General features: G+C 37.9%; 2 protein-coding genes across 2 annotated transcripts in view; one reads left to right on the forward strand and one right to left on the reverse strand.

The window, feature by feature from the left end:
- Positions 1 to 80: 80 nt before the first annotated feature.
- On the reverse strand, positions 81 to 13122 carry Mrpl47 (mitochondrial ribosomal protein L47). The gene is made up of 7 exons (XM_005383046.2): positions 12970 to 13122; positions 11140 to 11285; positions 10563 to 10623; positions 8696 to 8792; positions 4512 to 4642; positions 3144 to 3239; positions 81 to 509 (listed from the first exon to the last, which is right to left on the reverse strand). The coding sequence occupies exons 1-7, from the start codon at positions 13065 to 13067 to the stop codon at positions 386 to 388; spliced, it is 753 nt and encodes a 250-aa protein (XP_005383103.1). The 5' UTR covers positions 13068 to 13122; the 3' UTR covers positions 81 to 385.
- A 98-nt stretch (positions 13123 to 13220) lies between these two features.
- Positions 13221 to 19937, forward strand: part of Ndufb5 (NADH dehydrogenase (ubiquinone) 1 beta subcomplex, 5, 16kDa) — a gene marked incomplete in the record, with an annotated part of 15364 nt that continues 8647 nt past the window's right edge. Inside the window, 2 exon segments of the mRNA XM_013513573.1 lie at positions 13221 to 13398; positions 19035 to 19123. Coding sequence (XP_013369027.1) covers positions 13275 to 13398; positions 19035 to 19123 — 213 coding nt within the window.

Below are 19937 nucleotides of genomic sequence, written 5' to 3' on the forward strand. Positions count from 1 at the left end.
ATTTTGGTGAAAGTATTCACATTTATAAGTAGTAGTTCCCATCCCCTGCATATTCTATTAATAGTAACAGTAAAAATGTCTGAATTCCAAAACTACTTTACTTTCTTTGCTTTGACTGTTACTACCACTTTCGTACTGTAGGACAGCAGGTGATGTTAAAGCATGTGTAGATGTCAGAATTTTTAAGATGAGTACTTGGTCTGAACTTTATTCTTGATGTTTAAAAATGTGGTAGAAGCAAGACCACTTTGAGAATTCACATCATGTTAACCTTTAGAACATCGCTAAGTCATTTGATAAAAAAGTTTCTTTATGAACTACTTAATATATATTTTTGTACATAGACTACTATGCAGCAACAAAAAAAGTTAGTTTAGACTTTTTTTTAGACAAGACTTGACTTCTGGGCTTCAGCAAGATGTGGAAACTTTTCTTGTAGAATTTTCTGTTTCTTTCTCTCCAAGCGTTTCTTTCTTGTTTCCATGCGGATGTGTTTCTCAATTCTCAGTCTAAAATAATGAGAGCACACCAGCTATATGAATGCTGTATTTCCAAATCAATTACATAAAAGCTCAAATCATACCAGCCTATTTGGGACCCTATATATATTATTACACTTTAACAGTAATAATCACTGTAAACATACACAAGAGACAGATGTTGAAATCAGAAGCACCTGTATCTGAAGAAACTATGGTTTGTGACTGGAAAATGTCCAAATCTTACAAGCCTGTAGCACACCAAGTCCGAGGTTCTGTCCTCGTATGACTAAAGATATTTTTCCACTTTATTTTAAAAACCCTAACTTTATTGAGTACATTAGATTTTTTACATCCTGAGATGTATCCTGGAATTTGTGGTAATTACCTGATTTCAGATAGCATTCACCCTAGCTGACTGTCCGTACACAGGGAATAAAACAACGCCAAGAGATAGTGCCTAGGCACTGGTGAGATAACATTCTCTCAACTAGTCTGTTCCCACATCAGAACCCCAGGGCATGAGGCATTTGGGCCTCAGCTAAATTATAATGACCTGTAGGGCCATTTGAGTATCACCAGAATTGAAGATGATAGATTCATGGGTGCAAGCCTCTGGTGCATTTAAGTGGTTATGTTACAATGTCTGATGGATCAGTTGATTTAAGCAATAATAATAATACAATTAAAAAGATGTTCTGACTAACTACAATGTACTGGTACTGTCAGGAGGTCACAGAAATTTGAGAAATTACATCTGGGTGAAGACAAGAATATGCACATTAGAAAAAAAGTATAGAGACTACACAGCTGAAATTAGTTTTGCTCCAGTTATATTTTAGATGTTTGTTTCTAAAAAAAACATTTAAACAATACAGGTTTACTATTAAAAATACTTTTAAGATTATGCTACATTCTCTGGAAGGCTTAAAAAGTTTTAAAAAATGAAATTGTAGAACATGTATAAAGCCTATAAATGTAGCACTGGATTGACAAGTTTTCATATATTTGAAAAGTCATTTTATAGCTCCACCTTGATGTTTAAGAGAGGACAAAAAAGACCAGTAGCTCAACATTGGGCTTGTAGAAATTGGAGAAAACAGCCAGTGCAGTCATATTTTCCAGCTGCTTAGCATCAAACTAGTTCCTAAATGTGAATAGATGGAAAGATTTCAAAGCTGTAGGAAAGGAAACAAAGGCAGAAAATGAGCAAGATGCTAAGAAATAAAGTGAGAGATACAACTTTCAGGAGTGAATAGCGAAGTCTAAATTGTGGGGACACTGGATGGGAAAGACTGCCCTCTGGACAAGGTACTCTGTTTCTGAAGAGCCCTGATGTGATAAAAGGCTTGGGGAAAACTGGCCAGGAAGCAAGGCTGAGTGGGTTGGAATGAGAAAGACGTCTAGCTGCGCCAGTTCGTGAGGGCAGAGACAGATCCTGGAGACACCGCAGAAGAAATAAATATGACTGCACTGCACGCGGAGTGCTGCTGCTGGAAACATGACTGACGTTTTAGTGCCCACACAGGACGGATGCACCACGGATAAAATGAGGCACTTGGTTCAGTTCGGTGGGGAAGAGACAAAATGTAAACTGACACTAAAGCCTTGAATGCTCAATTTAAAGACATGTTCCATTCATGTTGAAATTATTTTTAAAAGTTGTGTATTTAATTTTTTAGTGTAGAATATGGAAACTTTTGGGGAAAAACGTCCGTCTTGGAAGAGTCCTTGCTGAAACCACGATCTACTATCCAACGCAGCTGTCAGTATTAACCTTCAGCTGCTTTTCCAGCATTGAGTTCTGATTTCTAGCACATTTAGCCAGAAACTGCAGTTCCCTGGCCCCATGTTTTTTGCAGCCATAGCAGTGGGGGCAAGAAACCACATACTTGCAAATATTTCCCCTCCAATTGCAGCTTTTGGATTAAATTCTCTGGCTTCTGTCTGCTTTTGGATGTGCAGCCAGTATTTTAAATAGCTCTTTTAAAATATTTAGCTTTTATAATTACCAACTGGGGTTCTTAGGACCACTTCACTCCTCTACCTACCATAAAGAAAAGCCTGTAATTTCCCTATTCAACGATAAACTTAACTCATCAATGCCTAGGGATCCATTTCTGGAATGCCCAAAACAACGGAACAGGGAAATGTGTTCTTTTCCAATTCCTGTTCATTGAATTTTTCTAGGTATGAATTTCATGCAAAATTCAAGAAATTTTAATCTCTGGCATAAATGGTTTAAAACATCTGCTATGGGAAATACGTGGAGATCTACAGTATGCAGGACGGCATAATTCATATACAGGGAACACAACGGGCTTCTCTCCCTTAGATGCTTTTCATTGGCCTTGCAATCACACGTTCACATTTTATGCACCTGAGTTACCTGGATCTGCAGTTTAGGATTCCCTCATCTGTTTACAGAGGGTAGGTAAACAGGTAATAAAACTTGCAAAAGGATACACACTGTAGTGTTCAAGTGGCTATTTCTCAGTGGTTAGATTATATATGTGACTTTTTTGTCTTTATTTTTGCCTTATGCTATTTTTCCCACAATACATGTACTATTTATGTAATAGAAATTAAAATGTAAAGAAAGTTTAACATATATATCTAATGTGAAGATACTAGTGTTTTATTACTAAAAGCATCTGTGCTCACCTGACAAAATGATCCACATAAGGCATTGCAAAGAATCGTTTCCTGTTGTATCTTTTATTTAGGTACCAAGGTATAGGCCACTGCTTGAACTTGTGCCTGTGCCGAGAAAGAAAAAGTATTTACCTTATAGAACACAGTGCATTTTCACTTTCCTAATTTTCTACCTTTTTGTACTTAGCTTCAAATGAATTAACGCTAATATAAAGTACTAGAAAAGAAAACATTAAAAGGTTTGTCTGCAGTGCTGGAGATCAAAGCTGGGGCCCTACACCTGACAGGCAAGCCCTCTACCACTGATTTATACCCTTAGGACTCAGAATGCATTTTGATGACATATTTTGGCAATTTCTCTCTTTTGTGTTAGATAGTTACTGACTAACACAGTGGCACAGCTACTGCCCTAAACATGGCTCTAAGCAGTCTTACTGCTAAACGCCACTGAAAGAACTTACCAAATGAGTAAGTACTACTACATGGGGTAATTTCAAGAATCCAAGAAAGCTCTCTAACTACCCAATGCATTCTTCATTTTGCTGATCTTTAAGGTACCATTAACAAACTACATTTTAGCTGTTCAACCCAAATGTAAATAAGCCCCCAAAAGAGAGGTTATTTTTCCCTACTCCTCTGAATTATTCTGTGACCATCAGTTCTCCCAATGCCTGACAAGACTGAGATCTATGTGTAGTGAGAGAAGCAAGCATAACTGTTCCGTAATTTGGCCTAGGCCTTATTCTGATGGCACTGCAAGCAAACAAACTGGTACGTTTGACCTTATTCCTCAAGAAATTCCTTTTTAAAATATTCACGGGTTCTTAATGGGCAAAGATGGCAGGACTAAGACCTGCAATCAACTTCAGGAGTTTTATAAGCTTCTGAAATGGTATGTGTACATTATGTTTTAGCGGGGAAAGGATCCATAATTTTCATCAAAATTTCCAAATTTCCTGTGAGTCAAGATATGAATCACTGGTTCCAAAAAAAAAAGCCCCTACATATACAATAACTATCATATAAATGGGATGTTAGAGCTTGTATTGGTTTTACCACACAAAGCTACCTTCATTCATATCTCTAGGTGTTCCAAAGTAATTTGTGACCTTTTCTTACATAAGATAGATCTCCAATATACCTCATCTGGTCCCTCCTCCTCCCTCTCTCATCTCCAGCCCTTTATTATTTTGAGACAGGATTTTGCGAAGTTGCGCAGGCCGGCCTCCAACACGTGATCCTACCGTATCAGCCTCCTTAGAAGCTGTGATTAGAACAGTGGCTAGCTGGAGAATTTCCTTAAAATATTCTGGGCAGGGGAATGAGGTACAGAATCTCCACTCTCATCTCCGAAGAGTCCCAATGTAATCTATGTACCAAATGACTCTTCCAAAGATGTCTCTTCTCCAAGCGCCAGGTCTGGCTCGTTCTTGACCAGTCTGGAGAAGCCTCAAAGCATCTTCTCTTTCCTGGACAACTTTATCTAATGCATCCATGGAATCAACTACCTGAGAAAAGAACAGAAAGATTCAATTCTAGCAATCCCCAATAACAATTCCAAAGAGAAAGAATACATAAAGACATGCTACAGAAGATCTACAATCAATGTTTATCAAGGAACTACCAACAAGAGCTTCCTAAAAACCTTTTTTGGCCCAGGCATGTGTTCATTGGTATCCCTAATATCACTTCCTGTAACTCTTACAAAGCTTTAGCTTCATTTAAATGAAAATCTCCTCAGCCTGGATTTCCACATATCACTTCTGCTTGGTGTGGTAAATACCTGCATAAATTCCTTTCGGAGACTCAATCTAGCAGATGCTATTTTGAAATTCACTTAGTAAGTAGTATTAGTTTGTCCCTTCTGTTATACTAAAACGTATGTTTTGACCTCAACTAATCACCATTTTCATCACATTCTCACCCAGATATTGGCAGCTCTTCTTACTACAGGGAGAGGAGTATCAGTACATCCTGATTTTAGAGTAATCTCAAAGATCCACCAAGTCTGAGAAGATCCCACTACATTTATTTTTATCTCTTTCTTTAAAGATTCCTATGGTCTGCTTTAACATACATCATATGCTGGTACAGTAATATATATTTGTATAGAAATATTCATATTGGAGATTATTATGTCAGATGAGACAAGTATGTTCACAAAATACTGAGAACCATTTTTGGGTGGGTATGCCTGTGTTTTATCCTTGAGCATTATCAGGTATAAAATGCCGCATATAAATACATATATGTTTCTTATATATATGTATTTATTTAAAAGAAGACAGATTAGATTATAATAACCCGTCCCCCTGCAGGTAGTTCGTATGAGACCTGACAGAGATGTGAAAGTCACAAATTCAGACAAATTAACTCAAGCTCAGCACTTCTGCTGTTCCCAGCTTTCACTTTCACTTCTGCTGTTTCCCAGCCTTACAGTAGCTGATTCACATCTTCTTCTTTTTTTGGGGGGTACGGGGAATTGAACTCAGCACCTTCCGCTTGCCAGGCAGGAGTTTATGCCACTGAGCTATATCCCTGGCCCCATCTTCTTAATTATGTAAATTTCTACAACATCCTTGAGAAATAAAAGATGGGTAAGACAAATCTTGTGTTTGCTTATTTTTTAAGTCAGAACCTCACTGTGTAGTTCAGGCTGGCTTTCTACTTTTACATACATAGAACAGGCTGCCCTCAAATTTGGGGAATCCTCCTGCCTCGGCCTTCTGAGTACTGAGATTATAGGCATGTGCCATCATGCCTGGCTGACAAATCTTATTTTGAAGACAGAAAACCTGGATGTGAAGAGAGCACACTGGTAAGGGCCTAACACAAAGTATATCTTCAGGAATTTTTAGTAAATCAGCTTGCTGACTGTATTAAAGTTTGCCCAAGCCAGGGCACAGCATGAGGTTCCTAAATGATATCTAATGAGATAAGTTAAATGGCTACCAAGTCCAGAGAGTTAACATTCAAATGTTGATGCCACCAGCGGAAAAAGAAAATCAGAATTACACATTAACCATCATATCTTACTCAAAGGTTTGGATTCTGGAACATCTTAGATTTTGATGACCAACTGAACTATATGCTTGAAGTAGGGAGAGGAAACAGTCTATCATTGAAGGTCGGTAACAGCATTAGTTTTATGAAGAATCCTTTCTTGCCAATGAACTTAAAAGTCTCTAAAACCTAAATTCCCTTAATAGCAGGATTAGCAAATGAACCTGAAACTAAATCAATTACTCTATGAATGTCACATTGCAATGAAGACACCTAGCACACAGGTATTAATTGCCACGTCATTCTTCACTAGAAACAACCAGGTTCCTATGTAAAGTGGCTGATTCCAGGGCCAGGGCAAGGAAGTACCAAACAAACCTAGAACATCTTGACAAACCTCATCAAAGAAAATGAAGACAAAAGGCCCAGCTTGAAGAAACTTACATTAGCCAAATCTGGGATGATGGTATTAAAGGATTATAACTCACTGAATAAAGTTCAAATCCATGAGTCCGCACTGCTAGGAAACAATGATAAAGAAAGAAATGGGGACATGAGAAAGCCTTTCATTACGGAAGAAAGCCAACTAATGAATGTAGAATGAGTGCTAGGACTCAACAATCACTATTTAGCAAATGTCATAAATGATTCAGGCAAGATTCATCAATGGATGCTAAAACCAGTAAGTGAATGTTGAGGAGTTGCAGGGCATTTATATGATCTCAAAGTAGTTCCCAAGAAGGAGGTTTTTTTATGTAAATGTAAAGAAAAACTAGTAACTACATGGTGGAGAACCTGACCAACACCACCTTCACCAGGGTATTAATGCCAGCATCAGTAACAAAACAAATTCACATCCTGTTCCTCCAGGTATGACACATTGTGAAACCACAGCACCACCATGCTGTACACTATGGTATTTCCGTCAATCTTACAAATACCAGACAAACCCAAATTGAGGGACTGGCCTATTCACTTCAAAAATGTTAATGTCAAGCAATACAACAAGCTGGGTGGTGGAGCAGGGCTGTAATTCCAGCACTTGGAAGGCTGAGGCAGGAGGATCACCCCAAGTTCAAGGCTAGCCTACACAGAGAGACCCTGTCTCAAAAAACAAAAAAACCAAACCAAAAACGCCACAAAACAACAAAAGGCTGAGTTTCCAGATTAAAGGAGACTAAAGAGACACAAAAACTGAAAATGCATGATCCAGGATTTTCTTTTGCTATAAAGAACATTATTAGGTTACTTGATGAAATCTGAGTAAGATCTATAGAGAGTACACTGTTATATTAATGTTAATTTCCTGCTTTAACAATTCCTTGTACTATTCTCCTAACTTTTGTAAGTCTAGTATATCAAAATAAAGCTTACAAACCCCAAAATGTTAATCAACTTTCACTCTGCCAGAACAACTTTCTTAGAAATTACAGCAAATACTTGAGATTTTATTGCATGCTTTCTTCTACTTTTTCCACATGCACTCTGCTTTCTGTCTTACAGGGAGTACAGCAACAGCAGTGTGGCTGGTGTAGGGAAGGAAGCTACAATAACTGAGGTCAGGCAGCGGGACTGAAGTGGTTACGGAAACAATTCTGTTCTCCCGTTGATGCCTTACAATTCACAGTGTTCGCTTTGAAAGCAATCTAGAAAAACTTACAAATCTAAATAAAACCAAAATTTCTCATCTATAGAAAAAATGTTTTAAACATGGTAAAAATAAGAAAAGGCAGATCCACATATACAGAAATCCAGGATATACTGAATAGCTGAAAAATATACATTGCAAAATATGTATCATATAAACAAATTTGTGTAAATAAAAATAAACACACTTAGACAAGTAGAGAAAAGTTTTGAGGCATAAGAAACATGAAGAGTGCTTTGAGAATGGGAATAGGAACACGGGATTGTTTTAATAATCATGAAGAAAACCTAATTTAAATAATAATTGACTTTTCACAACCATGTGAATATACTTAACACTAATGAACTCCACACTTAAAAACAGTTAAGATGGTAAAATTTCTGTTATTTTTTTTAACCAGAGGTTTAAAAAAATGCATTAAAAACTGACTTAGTTGGTAAGGAGGTGGCCAACCGCAGCTAGAAATGTACACTGGTTCAGCTACTTCATTTTATTTTACTTTTTAGGTTCAGGGGATTGAACCCAGGGGGCTGGTACTTGCTAAGCACAAGCACTATCTGTATACAGTGCTTCAGAATATGGTTTGCCTGTTTCTCACAATGCTAAGCAGAGATCTACTAGCAATTGTATTCCTAGGTATCTACTCAAGAGAAAAATATACATGCACCCATATGTTGAGGGCTGTAGGCAGGAATGAGGAGTAACTACAGATGGGTATGAGATTTCTTTGGGGATGACAGAAGTATTCTAAAATAAGATAGTTTTGACAGATACATAGCTGCAAATTTACTAAAAGCCAAATGGAAAAAGAGAAATATAAATCTATTTGACAAGAAATAAAGACCCACACATACTGATTCCCATTAGCTTTTACCCTGCATGAGAGTTGCTGGCCTTGAACAAGCCTTACCTTTTCTAACCGCTCGGGACTTGGCATGGGTAAGCACTGCCGCTTGGCCTCCTGCTCCAGAGTTAGAAGCATGTTCCTTTCTTTCAGTAAGACGTACCTATACCAGGGAACACAAAGTTTATGATGCTATTTGTGGTTAAGTTAAAAAAGTTGTCGTTTCTTACATCAAAATTAATCTATACTTGAAAGTCCTTTAGAAATCTCAATACACAGATTACCATTACAAAGAAAAACCCTTTAGCTTTGCTTATTCACTTGTTCAAAAAAGTTTCTTTGCACCACATATTTTATTAAGTGCTAGACGAGTTACCAAAAAAAACAAAAAAACAAAAAAACAAAAATAGTAATCCCTACACTCCAAGTGAAGAGAGAAGGAAAACAGAAGATACAAAACATTTACTGAATACCTGTGGTACGCCAGACAATGTGCTCAGCATTTTACATACACTATTCCACTGAATTCTCACAACATCCCTTTGGGGTCAGTGCTGTTTCCCCTTCCTAAATGAAGTAAGGCTGACAAAAGTAAGATATTCTGGATCACACAGCTAACTCTGGATTCAGATCTCAGACTCCCTAATGCCAAACCCATTCTATTTTTACTCCACCACGCTGATTCTGAAACTATAATGTGATGTGGCCTGGCGGGTGGGAAAAACAAGTACCAGAGCAATTAAGCAGGAGAAATAAGAGCTCTATTCTCGGTTTCGATGACCATGGAAAGATTCAGAGGACACGGGACTTGGTAGGAAGGAAGAGAGAGCAAAGCAACCATAATTGAAAGAACTAAAGCAGCAGAGCTGATGTAGTTGGGTTTTGTGAACATATTGGTTTAGAATTAGGACTTGAAGAACAGAAAGGAAATAAATGTGGAGGTCCATTTTCTCGCTGAAAATGAGACAAAGGAACGGGGTCCTTTATGCTATGAAAAAAGCCAATTTAAGGGGAAGGAGTAACAGACTGTTTTGTTTTAGCCACAGTAAATGTTAAAACAGTCCTAACTCCCTTTCCTGACAACCCACAACAACAGACCTTTGACACAATTTATTTTTCTATAACAAATCTATAAGGGACATCTAGAAGGTCCAGCTAATTACTGTCACGTATAGGGGCAGTATTACTAGACCACAGCCTGACTATTCCAGAGAAATCAGTCTTTTATTTTTGGGTTTCAGAACAGGTAAGGTTTAAACAAAATATCTTTGGGCTAAATATAGTCAATTAAAAATGCAACTTTATCTTAAATCCTCTTAACCTTCTCAAATTCATGAGAAGAACCTGCTAGAAAGGTCTACCTAAATGCCCCATGAGATGCACCCTCCAACACAAACCCCCACACTGAAAGACTAAAGACCCCAGACGATGAAAAAGGCAACAAAAAGGAAGGAAGTTTCAGTGTGACCCACTATTCCCCTTTTTATTGAGCTACTCTACCAAAATTGCTAGGATGAAAATGTTAGTATGACTGGGAGCAGTTACAATAAAATTTCCCAACTTCCAACTACTTAACAACTAGGATATATTTGTCTTAATGCAGTCTAAGCTCTGTCATATTTATGAGATCTCTCAAGACCTTATGGATCATATGTACGAGTGACGGCAAACAGAGACCAAGTGCCCAAACTGCCCCTATGTGCGCTGTTATCTGACGCTCAGCTGCTGCAGCGACACTAGGGCGACTTGGCTCGTGTACTAACAGGGCTCTGTGTGCCCACTGCAGCATGTGTGCCATGGGTTTGCCACCACTGATCTGTATCATCTGTAGTATGACAAGACAGATCACTTTACTCAACTTCTTACATCAAAAAGATAACATTTTTGCTTCATTATTATATTATAACTGCTCCAAACACCTAGTTATACTCACCAAAGTTTATGTAAATCTTCATTACTTTTGTTCCTTAATTGCTGACAGGTCCATGCAGCTCCTATTAAAATAAATTCGTAACATGAAATAATGTTTCTAGCTAGGTGCCCTTGGCAAATTACTAACCTCTCTGAATCTGTTTTCTTACCTGTGAAATATATAATTGCACTATTATATATGATTAGAATTCAATTATATAACATGAAAATATTAGTAACTTGACAGGTAATGGCATTTTAAAACTGTCAGCATTAATACTGAATGTATTTTCACAACCTAATGTCAAAATGTTTTGTCATTACAAATCAGTTTTCAAGTACCACTTAAATTGGGAATCTAACATAAACTCTAAATCTCACTTTAGTTAATACATTCAATTTATTTCTTTTCCAAAGTTTTGCCAGCCTAACAAGAAACAATTAACTCTATTATTATAAAGAGTTTTTAATGACATAGTAGATGGTCTTAAAGGAAATAAAAAAAGGAAACAACTACATAATTACTGAACTGAACAAATAACATGAGAATAATGGAAGGTTCAATAAACATTTAATATCAACCAACCCAAACAGCTCACCAGATTTCACTTTTTCTTGCCCCCAGTTCTTTGGGTCATCAAAAAATTCTTCCAGTCCTTTTCTGGACAATGTGGTATGAAGTAATCTACACTGCTGAAAGGATGTGATATTTGGTGCATTTGTAGATAACAAACTAAGAGAAAATCTGCAAATGAGCACATATGAAAAAATTACTAGAGTTTAACAATATTTGATTTTATAATCAGGAGTAAAGAGAATCCTTTCCTGTTTACAATATCCACAAAAACTTACTTGGTATTTCTGTACCAGAAGCAGTAAACTTTTAAAATGTTGAAAATTATTATGTATTTGCATGATAATCTATTTTGCAATAATTTAAAAATTATGTTTAAAATATTTAATAACTTGGGGAAATGATTTCAAAACGAAACAGTGAAATGCACAAGTGTTGTTCTCCTATCATATTATTTAACTTGAATCTAACTATAAGGAAGCAATCAGACAAACCCAAATGGAGGAGTACTCTAAAAAAGCTAGTCTTATAAAAAAAATTAGCAACATCATGAAACTGTAAAAAAGGAAATGTTCTGGATTATAGGAAACTAACAAGACAACTAATGTAACAAATCACCCATCACTGAATCTTAAATAAAAGAAAAAGAATTCACCAGGACAATTTTTAATTTGTCCATATGCTATAAATAGTGCTGTCATAGCAGTAATGTATTAATTAAATATTCTGAGTTTGATTATTATATTGCGCTTAGTAAAACAGCATCCTTATTCTTAGAATATATGGAGCATCATGTTTATAATCTGACATACCTCAACAGCTGAGAATAAACAGCATAAATATAAAGAGATAAAGAAAATGTGACAAAATGCTAGTGATTTGCTAATATAGGTGAAAAGTACATATGGTTACTTTCTGTACTACTCCTAATTTTTCCATTGGTTTGAAATTTGGGGATTTTTGGGGGGGGGAGTTGAAAATTTTTTAAACTAAAAAACAGTAAAAAAAAATGCATATATGTAAAGATCCTAACTGTACTCCATTTCCCCAAAATGAACAGATACTCATTTTATAATAATGAAAAATGCTAAAATTGTCTCCTTTTTAAGCAAAAAGGATGTAGAAGAAATAATTGATCCAAGTTTGCCATCTTGATCAAGTTAAACATCTGAACCTTTGCAAAAATTAAAAAAAATTATCTGAGGTAATTAACATAGTAGTACATAAAAGATGCTCAATAACTGTGCATTCAACTGCAGGTGTATTAATTTTTAAAAGACCTGACACATTCCACTATTTATAAAATGCAACTCATTATAAACAAATGTCAATAAAGGGGAGGAAACCATACATCGTAAGTCAAAGATGACCGGTCTATCCAGAAGACACGTCGTCTTTCCATCTCGAAATAAAGAACAATTTACAAGATGTTCCTTTCTTACACTTGCAGGGCGACTTCCTGTTGATTTGGCTAACTTTCTGTATTCACTTAATATTTGCTGAACAATCTCTTAATTACAGAACCTGAATGTATAAAGTCCCCTTCTTATTGATCCATCCAAACCTGGCAGATCGTTCAGTTCCATAGCAAAAGCTCTTCGGTGACCTTTTCCCAAGCTACCCATTCAATCAATACAGGGCATCTACAAAGTCCATCTACGGCCCGGTCTACAGAAGGCTGTAACAGAACGTGGAAGGGACGGAAACGGGCAACTTCTCCAAGGTCATTCATCCTCACAGAAGCGGGTCTGTGTTCCACCATTCAAGCGACCCTTCCTTCCCTGAGCATTCCTCTGTACCTCCGCAACCAAACCAGATTCAAAGCTGCAGTGATGGACAAAGCTGCTTCACTTACCGTGAACTAGCGGGGGCCTTAGGAGATATTAATGACACAGAAGCCTTCAAGACTGCTGAGACTCTTCTACAAAAAGTAGCCAAACTGGCTACAGCCATTTTTTTCCGCACAGGTAATCAAACCCTATTTCCGCCAACAATGTCGTCATTTCCCCTTCCGCTTCCTCGCGCCGACTAGATAAAGAGAACTGGAATTGTGCCTTGCCCTTACTCAACATGGCTACCCTTTGACTTCACCCTCATTGGTAAATTGACTCTCTCGGCTCCCGTTACTCTCCCCGCTTCTTCCTATTGCGGGTCGCAGCCATGGCGGTTATGAGTTTATTCCAGCGCGCTTCAGTCACTGCGGTGACGGCTCTGTCTGGCCGCCGCCTTGGCGCTGGGCTCGGATCCGGAGGCTTTCTCACCCGTGTCTTCCCGAAGACTGTTGGTGCGTGCTGGCCTTGGGAGAAAGTGCGTGCAAGGGGGACGGGGTGAGAGATGGGAAGACTGTTCCCAGGTGACCTTGGTGAGATCCCGAGGGTGCCGGCACCGATTGTGGGCTTGGGCATTTAGGGTAGACGGAGCACCATCTGTTTAAAGGACCTTACCGAAGTGAACAGATCGCTTGCGTTTAAATTCATCAACATTTGTAAAACATTTGCCATTGACCAACGCAGTTGGTGCTAATTTGCAGCCGAAGCTGACAAGGCTTAGAGTTGAGACCTCTGTTTCTAGGGCACCAGATGCTTGGTACTTATGCCTGCCCCAGGTTCTGGTCCCGCAGATGGTAGGTCTTGTTGCTGAGAAGCTCACTAATGCTGTGTAAGACGTAGATAGGTAGGCTTAGGGCCAGCTTAGCCATTGGGCACAGTGGTCATTGTGCCTGTAGAGCCCATAATAATTTTAGGAATCCATAAAAATGTTTTAAATTAATTTCTTTTTTAAAGACTGTTAGTGAATTCAGCCAGGATTGTATTTTTTCTCTTTATTAGTACATGTTTGCAGTACATAACGATTACATTCATCGTGAGGAGTTGATGCATGGACATACACATCTGCTTTCCTTTTATTTCCCTCTCCCCTTCCTCCTTCCTGTCTCCCATCTCTCTTTTTTTTAATTTTTGTTTTTTGGAGGCGGGGTCTCACTGTGTGTAGCCAGGCTGGCATTGAACTCGTGGTGATCCTCCTGCCTCGGCCTCCCAAGTGTTGGGATTACAGGCGTGCGCCACCACCCCCGGCTTGTGTCTCATCTCTTGATACCTTTCTCATTTGCAAAAGATCTATCTCCATGTTTTCTGTTACGTTTTATGTTAATGCAGTCTTGAAATGGCATTTCTAATATTTCAGAAAGGGAGCCAAGAATGCAGAAGTGTCTGGGTCGCAGAAAAATAAGATTATGGGCAAATCTGGGTCCCTTAAGTACTGTAGATGTTTGAGGGAGTGGAAGTAAATAAAATAGCAAAACATCAAATGATTGGTACTCTCTTTCAAAGACTTCGCAAAGTGAATACAGTACAGTGTTATTGTCCCCATTTTACAGGGAGTGGAAACTGACTCTATTATAAAAATAGTGCACTATTCTACTAAATCAGTAATAATGGCAACCAACATTTATTGAGCATCTGTGGTGTGTCAGGCAACATTCTAAGGCTTTAGGATATTAGTTATTTAATCTTGATCAAAATTATTTGCCCTGTGCAATGCAAACAGAAAGTGAAACGTATCATAAAACTAAAAAGATTGTCTCTCACCCCAAAATAAATTGTTCTATTTTACTTCTTTTCCCGGTTTTAAGTGTGCTACCTCACATGATGCACTGGAACATACTGGAGAGAATCAATAGTATTCAACTAATTCCTAGTAGGAATATAGGAATATAAACATGAAAAACTACATATGCCAATATGCCTTGATACAATAATGTCTAGAGTATTTATACTACCTAGTACAGTATGATGTTATATAAATGGTTCTTACGTTGTATTTTTTAGGGGGAAATGACAATGTATGAGTGTTTAGTACGGATGCAGTGTTTTATTGGGATACTTTCCACCATGCTTAGAATCCAAAGATGTGGAATCCAGACATAAAGCGTACTGCATAACACTTTGCTTGTCCAGTCATCTGTCACTGGACACTTGGGTTGCTTCTGTGTTTTAGCTATTATGAACAGTTCTGCTATGGACATGAGTGTACAGATATCTCTTTGAGGTCTTGCTTTTAGTTGTTTGGGGTATATACCCAGAAGTAGAATAGCTAGATCATATGTTAATTTTGTTTTAAATTTTTGAGGACCTCTGTAGATTTTCCACTGTGTCTGTACCATTTTTTATACTTGCCAGCAGTACACAAGAGTTGCATTTTCCTCACGTTCTCACCAACACTCGTTTGATAGTAGTCACCCTAATAGATATGTGGTAATACCTCACTGTAGCTTTGACTTGCGTTTTCTTAATGGTGAATGTTGTTGAACATCTTTTCATGTGCCTGTCCATTTGTATATCTTCTTTAGAAAAATGTGTATGCAAGTCATTTCTCATTCCAAGAGTTCTTGCAGTGGAAAGGAAACCATTGAGAGAGGTGCATTGGAAAGGTGTACCTGTTTATTCTATGAGAGGTCATATGTTCAGATTCTCTAAAGGGAAGACATTTAAAAATCATCTAGGCTAACCCTTTATATTATGCTAATCCTGTTATATCCTGTATTTGTCAGCTTTTCTGACACTGGGACATGATACTTGACACCCATAACTTTAAGGAGGAGATACTTAATTTGGCACATGATTTTGGGGGATTCAGTCCATGGTAAGCTGGCTCCAAGAGAGAAACATCATGGGGGAATGGTGTGGTGGAGCAAAGCTGCTCGGTCCATGATGGCTGGGAAGCAGAGCAGGGGAATAGCGCCAGAGAGGAAGGAGTAATGGATACACTTCAGTGAGTACCTAGACACCCAGAAATGTGCTACCAATCCACTGGGTACCTCCTAAGCCAATCCAATTGACACAGTCAGGTTTAACCTTCCACATCCTGCTATTGATACTTAAACAACTCTGTACTAGGGAATGAGTGTGGCAGTCGCATTTTATTTTCAGCAACTAAAATTGCTAGAAATCTCATGTATGGAGCTGCAAATTGCTGTTTCCCACGGATCCTACTTCTTTCCTCCAGGTCATTACGGAATAGAGCGGTCTTCTGTCATTGGACAGCTCTTTAGCTGTTTAAAAAATTTAATCTAATCTCTATCCAGACTTCTTTTATTGTGGGCCAGTCCACTTCAGTTCTTTTAGTCTCATTAGATCAGTTTTCAGGTTGTTTAAGGTGGGGCAAGCTCCAGATTATCCCTGAAAGAATGTGCTATAGCGTGGACGAATTTCTGCAGATAGAGTTGGGATATGGAGGAAGGGAGGATTGCTGTGTTTTGACCTTGTACTTCTTGTACACTAGATTAAGATTGAATTAGCCTTTGGCTTTTTTGGTGAGCAACTAAGTCTCGGGGGATCAAAGCAGGGCTTTCCACTGATTACATTTAAGCCTTTTAGATTCATGTTGTAAATGAGTATGAGGATTCTTGGGGGCCCACCTTATCCTTGGTGTATTAGCCACTCTTGTTATAGTAGCGTTGTGTTTCCAAGACATTTCAATAAGTTAGGAGTGCTGGCTCTGCCTCCCCCATGTCATGCATGAAAATTTTGATGCTGCAAGGGCTTTTGAGAGCTCCCTTTGATCGGTTATTACATTAACTAATCAGCATGGTATAACCACCCAACCAATTGTTCATTACAGATTTATCCAACCTGCTCCTCTCACCTTCTGACATAATTTTGTCTCACTCCTTCCCTCATCATCCTCTAAATAGGAACTTTTCTGCTGAGCTGTTCTTTTCCACACTGCATACTTTCCTTCCCCTGCTGCCCATCTGGATTTGCAGTGATTTATGTAGTCTCTGTTTCTCCCAGAAGACTATAACCTTCTCAGACTCTTGCTCTACAAAAGGATCTGCATGAGTAGGTTCTTAAATACTTACTGAGTTAATGAGTATTTGTGGTACCATGCAGCCTATTTTCTTCATGTAGTTCACCAAAAATTTAACGATAGTATCTTTCAAATGATTTGCTGAAATCTATACTTGGTCAAGTTCTCTGATTCTTTTTGTTTTTGTTTTGTTGTTTTTTTTCCCATACCGGGAATCAAACTCACGACCTTGTGCTTGCCAGGCAGGCGCTGTGCAGCTGAGCTAAATCCACAGCCCCCAAGTTCTCTGATTCTTAATATTGTTATTTTAGGGGCCTTAGTAGTATGACTTACATTTCATAAATTCATCCCAGCTTCTAATTCTCTTGTGAATTAACCTCCTAAATTCATTGTAAGCTGCTGTGATACCAGAATTAAAACAGATGTTACCTTGGAAATATTAAAATGTAATTACAAGTGGCAGGAGAGAAAGCAAGTACAGTTGGCCCTCTGTATCTGTGGGTTGTAAATCCTTGGATTCAACAACGACGGATAGAAAATACTTGGAAAAAAAATCATGCCTGTAAATGAAACATACACAGACTGTTAATTTTCTCATCCTCTTAGATCATAACTGCATAGCATTCACTGTATTAGGTATTGTAACCTAGAGATGAAAGGCAGGAGGCTGTGGTATATGTAGATACTATACCATGTGATGTAGGGAACTTGGGTGTCTGTGGGTTGTTTTATCTGTGGGGGTCTTGGAGCCAGTCCTGCATGGGTGGATATGAAACAGAAAGATGTACACTAGGATGCACAACAATTCAAAAGCAGGAGAGGTCTCATCTGATTTAGAGTAATGTTAGCTTCTTGGATCATAGATGTCACCTGAGCCTAAAGGATAGATTTGAGGAAAAGGAGGGCATTCTAGATGGGAAACATGAACAAAGAATACAGATCTTTCTGACTTCTATGACTGGAATTCCTTTAGTGGGAAATTAAAATCCTTCATTCCATAGTGAATCACATGCAGAATTTGAGAACAATGGCCTGGCAGAGGCTGTTTCTCAGTAACAGTTGGATTCTTCCCTGCTCCCAATGGAAAGGGCTTAGAAGAGTCCACAAAGAAGATCCAGGAATGAAGTTTTGTCTTGTTTTATCTCTAGCAGTGCTTGATGAAGTTCCTTCTGGGAGCGTTTTGAGGAAAAGGGTATTCTTAATCAGAAATGGCTTACAAATGGATTTTGTCCACATATTTTAGAGCTTAGAGTTTTGTAACAAGTTCAAATTCCAGCTGGAGATTTGTTGCATAAATAATGTTGGTCCTTTCCATCTATTTTGCAGCAACTTTTTGTTTGTTTGCTTGCTTGCTTTTTTGAGGCAGGGTCTCATTATATAGTTCAGGCTGGCCTCAAACTTGGCAGTCCTTTTGTTCTGACCTCCCAAGTGCTGGGATTCCAGGTGTCCACCACCACACCAGGCTAGCAACTTCTTAATGTACACTACCTCCGCATATAAAATGGCATAATTTAAATTATAATTATTTTGCAGCATTGTCAAATATTTATAGCAGAGGAAACAAAGGTGATCAGCTCACCAAGAGTTTCTGATCTTCTCTGCCTGCTACTGAACAAATTGCAATGATTACTTGGATATTTATTTAAGATTTAATTAAAGCCGGGAATGGTGGCACACTCCTGTAATCCCAGCCCTTGGGAGGCTGAGGCAGGAGGATCACTGTGAGTTTGAGGACTGCCTGGGCTACAAAGTAAATTTAAGGCCAGCCTGAACTGCATAGTGAAACCCTGTCTCAAAAAGGCAAAAAAAAAAAAGATTTAATTAAAATAAGTGATAGAATGCTTGCCTAGCATACTTGAAGCCCTGGATTCGATCCATAGTATTATAATTTAAAAAAAAACAAAACAGAACTATAGCTTAGCACTTGTACACCAGTCTTTGTTTACTTGAAGATACCATATCTGCCCTCAGTACTTGAATAAAAACAGCATTTTAAAAATCTTAATTCATATCAAATATTTATGCATATATATTTTCTTACAGTCTGACTTTACCTCATAACAGTATATTTGTACGAACTTTGCGTAAGTCAGGGTAACTTAACATTTACAGCTCCTGTACGGCACAGTGCGGACCATGGGAAAAGGCTGTTCATCATCAAAGCTTCTTCATTCTATGACAAGCGTTTTTTGAAATTATTGGTAAGTTAAAATTTTTTTGTTGAACTAAAATGTTTGCTTACAATTAAGATGAAATTTTTTGCCTCCTTAGAAAGCATCTTCCATTTTATAAAAGATTTGATTTGTAAATTCGTATTTCTTTCCTCAGAAGCGATTGAGATTGTGTAGTAAAGTCTGATTTGTTATTGCATCTTTTTTTAAATTAGTGAACATTTTCATTTTCAGGAAAAGTATTCATGCTAACTCGAGGTAAAACTTAAGCCATTCCTTTCTTAAGATTATGGAGATTTGAAATATAATTGTTCCCTGCTTTAAGATAAAAAATCTGCAGAGTTTAAGGTATAACTCAGTGGTCAAGCCCCTGCTTAGCACGACAAGACCTTGGGATTGATCCCTAGCAACACACACACACACACACACTCTGCAGATTACAAAACTGAAAATTGATTTATATGAGGATGATTAGTTTACATTAGTATTGTTTAAATTACCAAAGAAATGAATAAAGGAACACTTATTTTGAATTTTTTTTATTGATATGTTGTTTGGGAACTTTTATTTCAGAGATTGATGCTAACTTACAGCGCAGTCTTAATTCAGTGATAATATTTTTTATGTAGGGTCCTTTTTTTTTGTTTTGGTACCAGGAGTCAAACTCAGGGCCTTGCACTTTCCAGATAGACACTGTGCTACTGAGCTGCATCCCTGGCTCCTTATGTGGGGTACTGATTCTGTATTTGTATCTCAAGGCTATCTAAGAACAAAGTAGAGGCTTAGGAAATGGAAGATTGTCTGAGATTGTCTGAACGCTGCAACTGTCCTTGAAGCTCTGAAT

This window comes from Chinchilla lanigera, unplaced genomic scaffold (genome assembly GCF_000276665.1).
Source record: "Chinchilla lanigera isolate Chin_1 unplaced genomic scaffold, ChiLan1.0 scaffold00019, whole genome shotgun sequence".
In the NCBI taxonomy this organism is placed as follows: Eukaryota; Metazoa; Chordata; class Mammalia; order Rodentia; family Chinchillidae; genus Chinchilla; species Chinchilla lanigera.

What these genes read in the sequence shown, in the direction of transcription:
- Mrpl47 (XM_005383046.2), bottom strand. Translation starts at nt 13,067, where the DNA reads ATGGCTGTAGCCAGTTTGGCTACTTTTTGTAGAAGAGTCTCAGCAGTC. An exon ending in AAGGCCCCCGCTAGTTCACG is followed by an intron (nt 11,286 to 12,969) that starts GTAAGTGAAGCA and finishes GCTCATTTGCAG; the next exon opens with ATTTTCTCTTAGTTTGTTAT. An exon ending in GCAAGAAAAAGTGAAATCTG is followed by an intron (nt 10,624 to 11,139) that starts GTGAGCTGTTTG and finishes TTATTTTAATAG; the next exon opens with GAGCTGCATGGACCTGTCAG.